At 40.4% G+C, this 17,908-nt stretch overlaps 1 protein-coding gene across 1 annotated transcript in view; it reads right to left on the bottom strand.

Moving 5' to 3' along the window:
* The window catches only part of PXDNL (peroxidasin like), a 508,880-nt gene that overhangs the window by 345,710 nt on the left and 145,262 nt on the right, over positions 1–17,908 (bottom strand). Inside the window, exon 2 of the mRNA XM_055349261.2 lies at positions 588–659. Within this exon, the coding sequence (XP_055205236.2) occupies positions 588–659 (72 nt within the window). The remainder of the gene's footprint in view (positions 1–587; positions 660–17,908) is intronic.

Below are 17,908 nucleotides of genomic sequence, written 5' to 3'. Positions count from 1 at the left end.
CAGCCAACTGGTAGCCCACAATAGATAATAGATACTGTTGAGTGAATAAAATAAATGCCTTTAAACTTAGAAACATTTATCAGTGCTTAGCCATAAAGTTGTCATTTTCTTCTCTACATGATATGTTTTCATTTAAGACTATCATAAAACAGCATCTCTACATGATTCTAAAGCTATTCTTTGTTTTAGAGTATCACAAATAAGAAGGCCTAGTAGCATACTGAGTAGAGCATGGGCTTTGCAGTTAGAAAGTTGTGAATTTTAATTTCATTTCTATTGCTCTCTTGCCAGGGGACTCATAGACAAGTTACTTAACCCCTCCTTCTCTCTATTTCTTCTTCTCATGAAGCTTTTCTAAACCAATAGAATACAAATAAATTGGATAAATAAGAATCTCTTCCATGTTCAAAAGGTTATAAAAACATAGGCAGTGTAAAGAAGCAGCAGAATTTTCCCAGTTATAAGACATCTACAAGGTGTCATTCTTCTGCTAGCTGTTCTTGACACTCAGAATGACTTTCACGGTAAATTGCCATCCAACCAGCATATAATTTTAGGAACCTTACAGATAAGCAATAAGTACTCACAGTGTGTTCAAATTCTTGAGTTTCTTGAAGGCGCTCCCTGGAATTTCTCTTATTCTGTTAAACCTCAAGTCTCTGGGAACATAAAAAGGTGAAGAACGATTATAATATGTTGACTGCATTCTGCCATTATTTCCAGAAGCTTGAAGGCTAAATCTCCTTTTATGATCAAACATACAGTACTAAAGGACTAAATATAATTAAGACAGAACTAGTGCACATCATACACTAATCATTAGGGAGGTGCACTGTTTACAGCAAATTTTGCGTCTCTGGGGCCATATGCTTGTCACAGGATGCCAGACAAATGTGGCTATTTATAGAGTTCTGCAAAGTGTTAAAGACAGTTACACCATTTATTTTAGGTTTTATTTGTATGCCAGTAAAACAAATTCTATACATGGCAACATGTCAATTGAGTACATTTAGTTTGGAAAATAATTGATATATTAGATGTCACATATCAACTCAACACCACTGTTTGAATTTAGCAAAAATTATTAATTACTTAATTTTTCTTCACAGTACAGGAATACAATGGCATTCTACAAAGTATTAAATCAACAGAACAATTAGTTTGAGAGAGACGTTAGTCCACAACCAACACTCTGTTTCATGAGTCCACATCTTTTTTATTCAGCATGTAAATAATTGAATGTCAGCTATGTGCCACCTATCATGTTAAGTAATAGGGATGCAAAGATAAGCAAGATAGGGTCCCTGCTACTGAGCACAGATAGTTCAGTGGGGGGATGTCAAGCAAGTTATTACAGGACTAGGGTGCATAGTGTTTGTGATACAACAGAGGATCAAACAAATGCCATGCACACTTGGAAGACTTAGGGACTGCTCTGCCTAGAGCCCCTCTTTCAGTTGGAAAACGAGGCGCCCCACTCCATGTCATTATGGTAGAGACGTCAAGCAGGGGCCTCTTCCTGCCCGGAACAGGGTGGTTAACTTGGGGCAGCATCTCCACGGGCATACTGTTTCTTCCGTGGGGAACATATGACCCAAGCCAGGCCAGCTGGAGTTGTTTTTAAGCATTGACATGGCTGCTGAATAAAAGTCATGTTCTCTCTCTGGGGTTCAGAGCTCTAAGGAAAATGAACATCTAGGGCCACTACCTCAACTTGTCCACTCAAGAAAGCGCCAGCCTAGGAATAAAGGCCCAGCAGAAACACATAGGGCCAAAATAGCAAATGAAAGAAACAAAGCCCTGGACCCAGGATTGCCTGAGACCAAATTTACTCCTTGACTTTCCAGATTCCTGACACCAGAAGCTGTCATTTTGATAAACTAATTTGAGCTGAATTTCTCTCTCTAATGCAAGGAGTATAGAAAAAAGATGAAGTTATTTGCTTGGAAATGTTAGGCCCAAGGAGAAGTATATCAGGGAAATTTTATAGGATGCTAGAGTGGCAGTAATAGAATAAAATGAAAACAAAAAACTATTTACTTCCCCTCAATTAATTTCTCAAAACAAAACTCTTCACCACCATAAAAAGTTGTTCTATCTTAGAATACTTGACTCACAAAACTTTATAAAAGTACCTTAAAATCTATCATCTATCACTTTATCTTTCTCTAGACTTTGCCAAAATGAGCAAAATTTTATAGGAGCTATTATTTTCAATTAAAATTATTAAATAACTCAGTGACTATACCTCCTTGCTAAATGGAATGCACTGCTTATACACCATCCATTGCTGTTTGGTATGTCTAGACTATATCGGTAAAAGAAACTGTAAGTTATATGAGATCCTCCCTATAAACATATAAGACATTAAGTTATATAGACCCAAATACCCTGGAAACCACTGGTTTCTCTTAAAAACAGAAGCTAAAAATTAACAGTTATAGAAAGGGCTCTCCTCTTGCATTAAACAATAATCCTAATAATTCTCCCAAAATGAGATTCCAACAATACAACAAGGAAGCAAATATAAAAAGATAAACCATTTTCCTTACTTTCGGCTTTGAAATTTCTGAAAAATTCAGAAAAGTAATGAGAAAATAATAATCCTTACTGTCTACATCCAGAATTAACTACTATTAATATTTATACCTTGATGTAGTTGCTTCTACTCATAATTTCACATGTGTATTTTTACTACACAAATTATATATAAAAACACATTGCAGAAAAAATGAACATCTTTTAAGCACCATCTTAATTTTAGCTTTGCCTCCCACTCCAGATGTAACCACTCGTGTATTTGACGCTCCTCTTCAGACATAACATTTCTATATATGTGGATAAATATAAGATGAAATGTAAACACATACAGATACTCCTTGACTTATGACGGGGTTATGTCCTTATAAATCCACTGTAAGTTGAAAACATTGTAAGTCAAAAATGCGTTTAATACAACTGAACTACCAACATCATAGCTTAGCCTAGCCTACCTTAAACACTCTCAGAACACTTGCATTAGCCTGCAGTGGGGCAAAACTATCTAACACACTCCTTATTTTACAATAAATGTTGACTATCTCATGCAGTTTACTCACTATTGTACATTACATCAAAATTGTAACCATTTCACAACATGGTAAAGTCAAAAATCATAAGTTGCACCATTGTAAGTCAACAACTGTCTATATACGAAAATAAACCTAATATATAGGCAAATTTAAAATATTTTGTGCTTTTAAATTTACAAAAAAGCTATCAAATGTTATATGGTTGTTAAAACTTCCCTTTTCCCTTCCACTACATATTTTCTATGTTGTTCCTTGTCTACACATAAAGGACTAGGTATTTTTGTCTAACTTCTCCACAGTACTCCACAGTGCAGACAGACCACACCGTTCCTTTATAGATTCCTTTACTGACAGACATTTTGGTTGTTTCCAAATTTTTGCAACATTATTTACTAACAATATTGCAATAAATATGCATGCATGTCTCCTTGCACACTTGGAAAAATGTTTGCCTATGCTAAATATTTGGAATTGGGATTGCTAGATTATAGGGTAGGTACATTTTCAGTTGTACAAAATGATGCCACTGCAAATTTATTTTCAGCTACATACAATATAATGGTAATTTAACTGAAAATAATGTGAAAAGATGCTTGAACTCATCACCAAATTATAGATTTAAACTTATCACTGGATTGATTTGAAAGCCAAGGTGCTATATGTATCTATTATCAGAATTCCCTTCTTGTTTTTCTCCACAAGTAAGCAGAGATAAGCTCTTCTGCCATAAAGACAGTCTTGCTTGTAAGCTGGTGCCATAGCAAGGTCTCCAGGGTACCCAGGCTCAGTGGACTGTAAGACTCTGCCCACTGACTTTGGCCACACCCTATTCTCACCAGTGAGGCATGCTCAGGGACTCACTCTCTTTCTGAGAAGCAGAGTGTGGGCTGGGCTGGGTGCAGTAGCTCATGCCTGTAATCCCAGCACTTTGGGAGGCTGAGGCAGGAGGACCCTTGAGCACAGGAGTTCGAGACCAGCCTGGGCAACATGACAAGACCCCATCTCTACAAAAAATACAAAAATTAGCCAGGCATGGTGGTACACACCTGTGGTTGTAGCTACTCAGGAGGTTGAGGTGGGAAGCTCGCTTGGGCCCAGGAGGTCAAAGCTATAATGAGCCGTGATCACACCACTGCACTCCAACCTCGGCCACAGAGTAAGACCCTGTCTCAAGAAAAAAAAGAAAAGAAAAGAAAAGAAAAAAAAAAGTATGGTTGGACACCCAAAGATTTTCTCGAGATTGACTTAAACTCCAATAAGTCATATTCAAATACACCAAAATGAATATGTTAGCACTCGATCCTCTTTGGCTGGTACATTCTGGCACATAAATTTTTATAGGTAAGTACATTATAAGCTGAAATTCTAGGAAAACATACCCCTTCCTAATTTGAATCCCAGGTCTTTAGGATTGCATACAGGGCCTTGCACAGTGTATTACCTATCGTAGGGTAAGTATATTTCTGAAAATTAGATTATTTAAATTCAAATGGCCACCAAATTTGGATAATGATACTGTGTAAGTATGTACATTTACCCAGAAATACAATTCATTTCCCATGTTATATGGTTGTTAAAACTTCCCTTTTCCCTTCCACTACATATTTTCTATGTTGTTCCTTGTCTACACATAAAGGACTAGGTATTTTTGTCTAACTTCTCCACAGTACTCCACAGTGCAGACAGACCACACCGTTCCTTTATAGATTCCTTTACTGACAGACATTTTGGTTGTTTCCAAATTTTTGCAACATTATTTACTAACAATATTGCAATAAATATGCATGCATGTCTCCTTGTACACTTGAAAAAATGTTTGCCTATGCTAAATGTTTTACTCAAGATCGGTCACTAGCAATTTCATTTATACAAAATTTGTCATTCATATAAAACTTCCCTTAGCCTAAAATGTAGCATTGTATTTTTGCTCCTTACATAGAGTGGAAATTGAGTTATTATATCTCCTTCATCCCATTGTAATATACATAATATTGATGAAATAATATTTATGATAATAACAACCCTTGTGTAACACAATTTTCATCTCATTCATTGTTCTTTGGAACTCAGTTCAGAAGCAATCCTAGTCATTGTACCAAGATAAAAGTTGGGCACATGGAATCTGCTGGGAGTGGTTAGACAAGTGTGTCTGTCTGTCTCCTCTACTCACCCCAGCACAAGCTGATGAAGCTGGGGAAGAAATGTTTAATGCTCTTCTGCACAAGCAATTTGGAATCAACATTTTTAACTAATAAGATGTGAGTTTCTAGCTCAAACTCAATTCAGAAATTCCTGCTGCCAAAAAGAGATGAAAATGACTCCCCGTGGCAGATTGAGGATGAAGAAAAGGGATGGACAGAGAGCAACATGAACTAGCTCCAAGCGAACTCTCATAGCTCCAAGTCATGTCAGTTGGTCCCCAAGTTAACAGTGCACACCAGACTCACCTCACAGCCCATTATGCCTCCTCTCAGTGGGTTACATGGAGTTACACCAAGGGGATGTGCAGAAATGTGCAGAGAAAGACCTAGCAGAGTGATAGAAAAGCCCAGGCCTTGTCTAAAATCCAGAAGTTCCCAGTGGATTTTAGGGCAAATTTTACATTAACAATAAACAAACAGAAATTTAATATAAAGAATACAGTTATCTATGACTGTCCAATTCACAAATTGCAGAATTAATTAATTAATTAATTTATTTATTTATTTATTTATTTATTTTGAGAAGGAGTCTTGCTCTCGTCGCCCGGGCTGGAGTGCAGTGGTGAGATCTTAGCTCACTGCAACCTCCACCTCCGAGTTCAAGCGATTCTCCTGCCTTAGCCCCCTGAGTAGCTGGGATTACAGGCGCCCACCACCACGTCGGGCTAATTTTTGTACTTTTAGTAGAGACAGGGTTTCACCATGTTGGTCAGGCTGGTCTGGAACACCTGATCTCAGGTGATCTGCCCACCTAGGCCTCCCAAAGTGCTGAGATTACAGGCATGAGCCACCGCGCCCAGCCCAGAATTTATTTTAAGATATTAAATAGTGTGCGCAGTACAGATGGTGCAGTCCAGTATAAGTTGTAAGATAAACGTGATCTTCTTGAAATACTATGTGTAGCTGAGACTGAATGCAAAATGTCGTTAAGACATAAAATCAAGTCTGAACTTGAGCCCCTTCCTGAGGAGACCCAGGCCACACAGCTCATCCAGTGAGGTATGGGGCCTCCTGGTAATCCCTGGGTTGAACACAGTCTCCAGATTTGTTGTGAGTAGATGCCTGGCTATCATAGCTAAGAATCTCATGCTCAGAGAGCAAAACAAATGAGCTGAAAGATTCAGAGAGTGCCGTCTTACCAGACTGATTTCTGTTTGCGTGTGGTACTTGTTTCTCTCAAATCCGAGAAATATTCTTTCTGGGAGAAAGCCTGTCTTCCTGAGAAAAAGATCAACCAGATCTGTACCTGAGCCAAAAGCATTCCTATTGAAGGTAAGGATGCAATTAAGTCACTGGAATGGCACAAGCCTGCCACCGCAGAAAGAAAGGCAAGCAGGTTCCTGTCTCCCTGAGCTACCATGAAGGGCGGGAGGGAGAAGGTGATTCCTAAAAGCTGGGCTGTTATTTTATTGGGAGACATGCACTCCTGTGCACTCCTGCCCTGCAGCCCATTTTTGGCATCAAAGTGAGGGCAGACTCTGCTCCCTGTAGCCAGGCCGTCAGTCACTCCAATCAGCCCTGCTCCAGCTCCCCACCACAACCCTTCCCTCAGGCGATGCCCTTTGCGCCCGCCCCTCATCCAGCATTTCAGGACGGTGCCGGGACACTGTCGGGACGCTGCCGCGCTGCCCGGTCTTGGAGTCAGGGGAAGAATCAAGGAGATTTTTCCACACCTCTCCCTGTTGCTCTAAAACAAGTCTTCTTCATCATTTCATTTGACAGCCCTGTCATTGTAGAAATTGGAAATACATTTTCCAGGCTTGAGACAAGCATCTGGAGGACACCCTCCATCTTGCCTGATTCCCAGTCATGTTCCCAGCTGAGGAAGGCTCCTGAATTTTCTCGAATCTCCATTGCACTTCCTGCCTCCCAGCTGCCTCAAGGCCAGAGCTTGAGGCCATCTTCCGCTGTTGTTTGCTGGCCCAGTGTTAACCTGCTGTGGTGGTTAATTTTAGGGATCAACTTGGCTTGGTCACAGCACCCGTGAAACTCAGCTTTTGGCCAAACACCAGTCTAGATTTTGCTCTGAAGGTATTTTTTACAATATTATTAATATTTAAATCAGTGGGCTTTGAGTAAAGCAGATCACGCTCCACAACGTAGTTGGGCCTCATCCAGTCAGTTGAAGGCCTTAAGAGGAAAGCCCCAGGTCCGCTGAGGAAGAGGGAAGCTGCCCCCAGACTGCCTTGGACTTGAGCTGCAACATCAGCTCTTTCCTGGGTCCCCAGCCTGCCGGCTGCCCTGAAGATATCAGAGCAGCCAGCCCCCACAATTGTGTGAGCCAATTCCTTAAAATCTCCCTCTCCTTATACACACGCACATCACCTGCTCCTTGGTGTGCAGCTGTTGGTCTGGCAAAATTTGTAGGGAGACCACAGTGTGAGGAAAGCCAAAAAGGAAGGGCATTCCCTGTGGGAAACTTGTCTGCAGTTAGTGTGGGGCAGGTGGCAGTGGGGTGATTTTTTTTTCTTTTCTTTTTTTTTTTTTTTTGGTACATGTTTGATACTTATCTACAGATCTCCAACAATGGCTAAAGCAGCACTTATACATAAATAGGAATACTATAAAGGCTTCAAAGAAGACACTCAAACAGCTTTGTAAAACTTCTTCTATCTAGCGTCTTCACTTTGCTCCTCAATGAAATTCCCATCCCACATCTACACTATTTTCCAGAAATCAATTTAATTCCCTCTCAAGCTCATGAATTAGACCAAGGAGAGCTGAGACCTGCTCTGCTAAAGTGCTTGTTCAAAGTCCCTGGGATCAGAAAATCAATTGGCCTTCCTTATTTTCGGGTCTGCAGATTCAATGGACTGCAGATCAAAAATATTTGGAAGAAGCAATAAAAAATAAAAATATGGCCGGGCGTGGTGGCTCATACCTATAATCCCAGCACTTTGGGGGGCTGAGGCAGGCAGATCACAAGGTCAAGAGTTCAAGACCAGCCTGGCCAATATGGTGAAACCCAGTCTTTACTGAAAATACAAAAATTAGCCGGGCATGGTGGCAGGCCCCTGTAGTCCCAGCTACTTGGGAGGCTGAGGCAGGAGAATCTCTTGAACCCAGGAGGTGGAGTGAGCTGAGATCGTGCCACTGCACTCTAGCCTGGGTGAAAGAGTGAGACTCCATCTCAAAAAATAAAATAAATAAAAAATAATTTTAAAATACAATAAAAATACACATTTTAAAAAATAATCATAACTATTTGCACAGCACTTACCTTGTATTAGTTATAAGCAATCTAGAGATTATTGAAAGTATGGGGGAGAATGTACATAGTTTATAAGCAAATACTACACCATTTTCCATCAGAAACTTGAACAGCTACGGATTTTGATATCCTGGGGGTTCCAGGGACCAATCCCCCTCAGATACCAAAAAAACAGTCTACTTCATGAGTCTTACTGTTAAGCACTGTCAGGCACTCATGGGAAGTTAAAATAGGTCAGCAGCAAGGGAGCACACATATGTATAAACATAAACACTAAGGGGTGCACATTTCATCAACATCCCAGTTTTTATAAACATCCAGTACTACTTTTATAAACTTGAAAGACTTGATCTTTTTTAAACGAATCTGGCTTGCCAATGAATTGGCCCAGCCTTTGGCTTTACCTAAGAGAAAGCCAAAAGGGAAGTGGAGAGAACAGTAAGGCACTCACATACTCATCCCAGCTGAAGCTCCACACACTGTTTCAAGGCAGGTGTTAACATCATGATTTTAGAACTGAAGAAGTTAAGACCCAGAACATCAGATTCCCCTCAAAGCAAAGCCAGTGGACCCGGGAAATGGCCCTCAAGTGTATCTGCTGACACAGCAGGCACTGCCTCCATTGCCCTGCCTGCGCTTAAATGTGTTGTGAGGAAGCTGAGACCCCAGTGATGGACCAGCAGGCCCACCATTGGCTGACTACCAAGGGCCCGAGGCTGCACCGGAAAACCCATCTCCTGATTTCCTTGTTAGTACAATTTCCCCCTCATTATCCTAAACCAAGTTCCCACTTTTCTCAGGCAGGGCAATTAGTGTTCCACGTTAAATCCCTTCTTTTTCAGGGATTATGTGGTTAGAGCTTATAAACACCCTTTATTTCCTCTAATGAACTGACATTGACCGAGTTAATGGAAGGTGTTAACCAGTTCAAGGCAAGTCAGCGTTGACAGGGGTATGCAGCCACCTTCTCCAGATCATTAAAAGCATCTGAAAGTAAGGAGAACATTGCAGTTTTGACGGTGGTATCCGTGTATGTGGGAACCCAGAGTAAACTGAGAAAACCTGGACAGAAAGTCCCTTCCAGATTTCTTCATCTGCTACATACCTGGTTCTTCCAGCAGGTGTCACTAAAAGGTAGCCCTCTCTTACAGGTCAGAGAGCTGATCAAGAGAGATGAGGGGGCCACGGTGGGTGCTGTAATCCCAGCACTTTGGGAAGCCCGAGACAGGCAGATCACTTGAGATCAGGAGTTCATGACCAGCCTGGCCAACACAGTGAAACCCCGTTTCTACTAAAATACAAAAATTAGCCGGACATGGTGGCACACGCCCATGATCCCAGCTACTTGGCAGGCTGAGGCAGGAGAATCACTTGAACCTGGGAAGCGGAGATTGCAGTGAGTGGAGACTGCACCACTGCACTTCAGCTTGGGCAACAGAGCGAGACTGTCTCAAAAAAAAAAAAAAAAAAGCGAGAAAGAGAGAAATGAGGGGGTTTGATCTGTCCTGAACGTTGCAATGGGAGAAGGACTAGGCTACATCTGAACAGTGTCATTGGGTCACATTCACTGGCGTGTGAAAATAGCTTCCAACTGCAAAGTCTAACTCTGAGGTCATCATATACCATGTTATATAAAGTAATGTCTTTCACTTGGAAACAAGAAGCTCTAAGTGAATTTTTACACAAAACTAAAGCATAACCTCTCGAATTGCTAACTTTGTCATTCTGGAGAAAGTGAGTTTAAAAGTAATAAGATTTAACTTTCCAAATGAATTAACATAATTCACAGTTTTAGGATCATTGATATATTATGCAATGATTTCTACTGTTTCTGTGCCCCACACTCCATGTTGAATGTGGCTCCTCCAAATGCCCGTGTGCCTGGGAAGACAGACTGGCATTACTGGATCTCACTAGACAATACCAGCCCATTTGCACATGAGCCAATAAACACAGCATGAAGGCAGAAAATGATGGAATCGCTGAGATCAGACTTGGCTGTATTTTTATCTGGCATTATATTTACCTTGATAGTCCTTCCTGTCTCCTACTGCTCAGCTGCTGCTTGACTCTGGGGGAGTCAGACACATCCTCCCAGCCTGGTTCTTGACCATTTATATAGTGACCTGGGACTTGGCAGGAGTGAGATGCGCTCCCAGGTGCCCTGCGGTCCCACTGTGGATGAAGCTGAGCCTGTCTGCATGGCTGTCACCCATCTCCACACCCTGGCCTCCCCCAGCCCTCCCAGGCACACTGAACCTGCTCATCACAGCCTGGTCATACTGTTTTCCAGTTCTATGCAGGTGCACATGTGGTTCCTCTTCCTGTAATGCCCTTGCCTTTCTTCTCTCCTTCCTACATCCGCGGTGAAGTCGAGGGCACCACATCTCCTGGGAGCACCCACACAGGAGGTCAGGAGAAGCACAGGTGGCGGCAGCTGCCCTGCCAGCTGCACCATCTGCTCGGGTGCCTCTTGCTGCCAATGCCAGGACTGGCTGCCACACTGGAATGTGGATTTCAAATTCACCCTTCCTTTCCTTAGAGAGACATTCCCTGACAACTGTGCTCTGGGAACCCCTGTGCTCCCCTAAGGCCTTTGCAATGGAGGCAGTTAGCGCAGTGGTTGGGAGTCCAGGCTTCAGCCAGGAAAGCAAACCTGCGGTGGGTCTCCCTGGACACCCCTGAGCCTGGCAGCTTGCACAGGCCCACACTCTCAGGACTCCTCATTATAAAATAAGCATAATGATGCTCAGTACTAAATGTGAGGATTTATCCAGAGCATTTAGAATAGTGGCTAATAAGTGCTTGTAGTCATGACATGACCAATATCAATACAGACATTGCTTTTATAACATTTTAAACACCATGTTGTCATTGTCTCATAACAGTGTCTCTGTTCCCACGCAACACAGCCAAACTGAGAGCTCTTGAAGAGCAGGGAAATGTCTAACTATCTTCCTTATATGCAAAATAAAGCATAAATACTGACACAGAGTATTGAACCAAAATAATAGCAATAATAATATTGCTAGTGAATGAATCACTTATGGCTCATAATTGGCAAAATTCAAAGTATTCTTTCCTTCCAATCCAAAATCAATTAAGGAAAAGAAAAATCCAGTTAACAGAATGTACATTCCTCTACAAGGATAGCCAAGCCGGTCACTGTCACTTGCAGTTCTGTGCAGATCTGCCTGAGTGTTGGGAAATGTGTACTGTACACCACAAAAATCAGATCTCCATACACCAACCACTTCATTCCTGTGATGATGTGAGGAAGCTGACAGAGACAGTGGATTTTGCAATAGTCTGGAACTGTCAACTATGAGATGTCCTTTTGGGAAACTATATTTTTCTGTCAAAATTTTAGTGACTTATTTAACATTTTTGCTTTATCTCTTACACCGATATTTGGATACCAATGATAACAACTGAAAAAATATTTAGCAATTTTGTTGCATTTCTTCTTCAACCCACTGCAAGCTAACCTCCTCCTTTACCACTTCATTCAAATCATTCCGGCCTAGGTCACCTCTGAATTCTTGATGCATAGTCAGTGAACTGGAGTCATCATTTTACTTGATCTTCCGGTGGCATTTGATCATGTTAGCTCCCTTCCTTTTTAAGCTATCCTTGATCTTCTCCTTTCTCTTTAAACAGTCTGTCTCAGACTCTTTTCCCAGACCATGTTCTTCTGCCTGCCTCTGTATGAGCCCTCTTCCCTCTTCCCTTGACCTTCCTTTAGCAATTCCATCCACTGTTTGGTTTCCATGCAGCTATATATAAGTAAGTAAGCAGAAAGTATATGCATGAGGAAGCATAAGTGTGTGTCTATACTTAGGGAGATACATATACATATATACATGCATATATCCATATACATACACATAAACCAAATCTTTCCCTTTCTCTTAGATATTGACCATGCCCTTCATACTTGATATTCATCTACCCATTTGACCTCTCTAATAAATGAGTGTACCAAAGATACCTGTCAACTTTACCCAAAGTCTTAAAAAATCCTTCTCTTCTCACTATTTTTCTATTCTCAGCCCAGACACAAAATCAGAGTCCTAGGAGCCACCCATTCTTTCCGACCCTACACATCCATGCAGCTACCAAGTCCTCTGCACCTCCCAAGTCAAGTCCCGTGCCTGCATCATCACTGTCCTGATGGGCCATTCTCCTGCACTCTATATGCCCCTCTTGCATGCAGCTGTGGGGGATTTTTGTAGGAAAGCAAACTATGTTGGTTTTTCTGTCAATTTATTTTAATTCTCCCAGTTTAAAATCCTTCCAGGCATGGCTGTCCATCACCAGCAGAGCCCAACCATAGCTGCCTGTGTGTTCTGAGACCCACCCTGATTTTCTGTTTCCCTCCCTTAGGCTTGCCTCTGACACACTGTGCATGAGCCCAGCCCAGTGCTTCCCACCCTATCACACTGCAGGACGTGTCATACTCATCATCATCCCACCCAATTTCTTTCTAGAATTCCTTCTCACCATCCAATCCTAGAAAATACCCATCTGTCTTCAAAAATTCTGCTCAATCATGATCTCTTCCATAAAGCCTTGAATCTGATAAGAAAGCCTGAATATGCCCCGGGTGTGATAGCCCCTCCCTTGGCTACTATACTGTAAGTGCCCCGACAGCCCACAGCTTCTGTGCCGCACAGAGCATGGCCCCAAGTCACTGTGTTCATTCAACAAAAAGATGAATTAATGAATGTTTTACACTCCTTGCAGTTCCAACAAAATGTACCTTTTCCAAAAACAATGTGCTTTTCTTTCTCAACCCTCCATGTTAGCTTTACACGTGGTGTAAACTACTAACTTTACACGTGGTGAAAACTGCACAAAATGTATTTATCTACTACTTACGCAAAAATGGTTGCCCTCTTTTCTTCACCAATTTGATATTTTTCATGGCTGGTTTACTGCAACAGTATTTTTGTGCTGTAATTTTCCCTACAGTGAGATCAGCAATAACTTCTCATCCAAAGAGCTGTGGATGCCAAATACATAAATGTCTACAACCTCACTACACTATAGAACTAGATAGCAACCCAGAGAAATCAATGTGCCAAGAATGTGACCACAAGAGCTAAGGGCTATTCACAGCAGAACTGTTTGGAAGTACAGCTTCAGTTCTTCTTGCTAAAAACGCACAAGGAGGGGGTTGCTTTTTCTAAATCTGTTTGCACTAGAGGCATGCTTAGAATTAGCCTCTAGTATATGATTACATCACGTTTGCTCATTCCATGGCAAAAACCTTTTGTTTTAAAGGTCAGAAATGAGTTTTCACAAATCTGCTTCCATCTGCATTCCATGCCTGAAAATCATTCTGTGTGAAATGTCAGCTGACACTGAACTCGCCTGCAACATAGCTGAACACCGGGTGAGGAGGCACCGGACTCACAATTTCTGATGTCACAGGTGAGGAATTCTTGTACCAACACCAGAATTTACCACCAATGTAGCCACTTAAAAGAAGAGCCGACCAGCTGGGTATTTTGATGAATGTTATTCTTCCTCTTCCGCAAGTTTTTACCATAATACAAGGCTTCCTTCTCGCTCTCTTTTTTTTTTTTTTTTTTTTTGAGACAGAGTCTCACTCTGTTGCCCAGGCTGCATGCAGTGGCGCTATCTCAGCTCACTGCATCCTCTGCTTCCTGGGTTCAAGCAATTCTCCTGCCTCAGCCTCCTGGGTAGCTGGAACTACAGGCGAGCACCACCACGCCTGGCTAATTTCTATATTTTTAGTAGAGATGGTGTTTCACCATGCTGGCCAGGCTGGTCTCGAACCCCTGACCTCAAGTGATCCAGCTGCCTCGGCCTCCCAAAGTCCTGGGATTACAAGAGTGAGCCACCATGCCTGGCCACCAGGCTTATTTCTGACAGGACCATGGTAATAAGACAAAAGGCTAAAAGGAGAAAAGCACCCTTACGAGAAGGATTTTGCTTAACCTATGGTTTCAGCAGGGTCTACAACATGTCTGTACAAATGTATATGACTGCTGGTGCTGTATTTCAGTTCAGAGGATCCAATCATAATTCATATCACAGAATATTCTCCATATCCCATTTACATACACAATTCTGGCATCATTATCAATATTACTAAAAATTCTAATAGTATATTAAACAATATCATCTTCTTTTCAAAAAATTATTCTTCCTTTAGGTGATATGTGTGGTAAACACTTTAACATATTTTTGTCAATTATTCCAGAAATTTATAGAAATATTAGCTAGTCAGAAGGTCCATAAACTTTTAAATGTTCTTGCATATAATAACTGATCAATAACCATTTGTTGACAAATGATAGATGGATGGATGGGTGGACAAGTGCATGGATGGATGGATGGAGGCTCTTTGGAGAAAATAAATATTAATTAAAATAAGTATTATTAAAAGTAACACAGTAGCTTGCATACTGAAGTCACTCAGATATTCTATGATAAATAAATCAATGAATTAATGAATAATAATGAATGAATATATTAAAATGTCAACTTATTTTCTTTCAGGTGAACTAAAAACAATTATTTCAACATTATGCTGAAAGAAATTTTGTTAATCAAGTATTTTGATTCAGATTTTTTAAATGAGGAAACTTAATGTAGAAAAGTTCACGGAATTAACTAGGATCAAAAAGAGAACTAGACTTTAAGTCTTCTGACTTTGATTAAAGTGATATTCCATTAGAGCACATTATTTACTTCTAGTAACTAAAAAGAAAAAACTTCTGTTATGACCTACTTTCAGAATGTATTATAATGAGTGAAGGAATACTGTACAATTCATTGTAGTTTCTAGTCAGCAGTTTTATTGTGTGACTGGAATGATGGAATAATTATAATTGCTTACTTAGGTTTTGGAAACATTTCCAACCTCCCAGCCAATTTGTAATTTAAAGCATCCTTTAGTCTCTTAAGAGATGGTTGGTTGGTCAGACTTTGGAGGGGTAATTTCAGGGTTTCATATGGGCTGTAGATTGGCAGGAATTTACCACATATATGGGCATACACATACACACAACACACACTCCAAAAGTTAGATGGAATTCCTGATTTAATTAGCCAAGGATTAGAAAATGACTATCAAAAGCAAAATGTCCATGCTGGGCAGAATTAAATTTAGCTGAGCTTCCCTGACCCCTGGAATCCAAAACAAAGACACGCTAATCTGATGGATGGGATTTCTTAACCATTTATAAAATTGTACTTTTTCACACACATTTAAAAAAATAACTCCATGAATACCGTAAGAATATAAATATACTCCATCTTTTCGTATGTTCACTAATTCAACAAATTGTGAACCATGAAGTAATACCATTATGAAGATTTCTTGCTTCAGGCTGAGCACGGTGGCTCATGCCTGTAATCTCAGTACTTTGGGAGGCCAAGGCGGGCAGATCACTTGAGGTCAAGAGTTCTAGACCAGCCTGGCCAACATGGTGAAACCCCATCTCTACTAAAAATACAAAAATATAGCCGGTTGTGGTGGTGCATGCCTGTAATCCCAGCTACTAGGGCAGCTGAGGCAGGAGAATTGCTTGAACCCAGGAGGCAGAGGTTGCAGTGAGCCGAGATCATGCTTGCACTCCAGCCTGAGCAACAAGAGTGAAATTCCGTCACACACACACACACACACACACACAAAAGATTTCTTGCTTCAGTTGGAAGAATTACATGAAGAGAATACAATCATGCCTGACTTAATGATGGGGATACGTTCATAGAAATATGTTGTTCGATGATTTTGTCCTTGCGCAAAGATCATAGAGTGCATTTACACAAACCTACACATGGTAGAGCCTACTACACACACAAACTATATAGTGTATAGGGTGTACCCTATTGCTCCTAGGCTACACACATGTACAGCATATTATTGTACTGAATATTGTAGGCAACTGTAATACAATGGTAACTATTTGTGTATCTAAACATACATAAGGTATAATAAAAATATGATATTATAATCTTATGGGACCACCATCATATGTGGCTCATCATTAACCATAACATCATTATGTGGCACATGACTGTATCTCCAATTTTTTATTTATCGTTTTTAAATTTTTCATTGCTGATAAAATGTGATGCAGTAGAAAGATCACTAGATTTTACAATGAGATTTGTTAACCCACTGCATGACACTGGCAACTCTCTTTAACATCTAGAAACTAATGTGTCCCCCAATGAGGAAAACAGGAACTGTATTTGGCTCTGTACTAAGTGGCACTCCTGGCAAATTTAACAATTATGTATAAAATTATAAAATCACCATTAGTCTGTATTAGCTTAATAATTCTTACCGATATGTTTTCATTGCCATGCATAAAGAAGAATGCCATGACTCAATATTCTATTGAGACATCTTAAGAAACTTCAAAATGAAACAAGACTAAGAAAAATAAGACTTGGTTAAGTATTGGGTTCAAAGAATATGCAAAATCTTTGTAAAGATCATTTCTGTTAGCCAAGAAACAATTGTTGTGTGACTTGACTTGAACTAGTATGAATTTTGCTGTATATTCTTATTTGGAAGACTTGACTCAAAATAGTATGAATTATGCTGTATATCCTTATTTGGAAGAGATCGACAGATAGAATTCCATTCAATTGTAATTGAAGCTGGTGACTAGAAAGAACCAATGTTTTCGTGAGTACACAAATACACATATTCATGCACAGAGAAAAACAGCAGTTGTGCATGGTACTTGAAATTCATTTGCCCCAAACAAAAATTTTATAGTGTCCTCCTTCTTTGGAATTAGAAGCTACAGTTCAACCTGGGAAGTTTTCTCCTTTTGTGGTCTTCCAGAAATAACAGCAACAGAGACCTCTATAATTTTTCACTTTTTACAAAATCTATTTAAAAAAATAAAGGGTTGAGTTTTCTCCAGAGTAGAAAAAAATTAAACATTCTACTACCACCATCATTTTTCAAATAACCTACTAATTTTATTTTCAGAATTTACTTACAGTAAACCGGAAGGAAAACCAGAAACTAAGTGGAACTGTTCTTCAGTAGCCCCAGGCCCCTGTCTCTCCAGACTGCTCCCCCAGGACTGTGGCCCCAGACCAGCTCCCAGCAGGCTCTGCCAAACACTTGATCACTTACAGACCTTCATTCCACTCTCCTTTATCCCAAATTGCCCTGAACCTCCATCCTCACTGACTTCATCACGTGTCAGAACACTGCACACTCACTTTCTCTCCGTCTCCTCCCTATCTCACACTCACCAGTGTATAGTAGTCATAAACATTTCAGAATTAGACAAATTTGAGTTATTTGAAGAAGGCTGATGAGCACATATTTTAAATAATGATTACCAAAAATTAGCATGGTTTCACCAAGAATAAATTAACTATTGCAAGTCAAATCATTCTTTATTTTTTTGAGACAGAGT

Source organism: Gorilla gorilla, chromosome 7, assembly GCF_029281585.2.
Source record: "Gorilla gorilla gorilla isolate KB3781 chromosome 7, NHGRI_mGorGor1-v2.1_pri, whole genome shotgun sequence".
NCBI classification, from domain to species: domain Eukaryota; kingdom Metazoa; phylum Chordata; class Mammalia; order Primates; family Hominidae; genus Gorilla; species Gorilla gorilla.
Note: the sequence above shows the minus strand (reverse complement) of the source record. Positions and strands in the feature narration are given on the sequence as shown.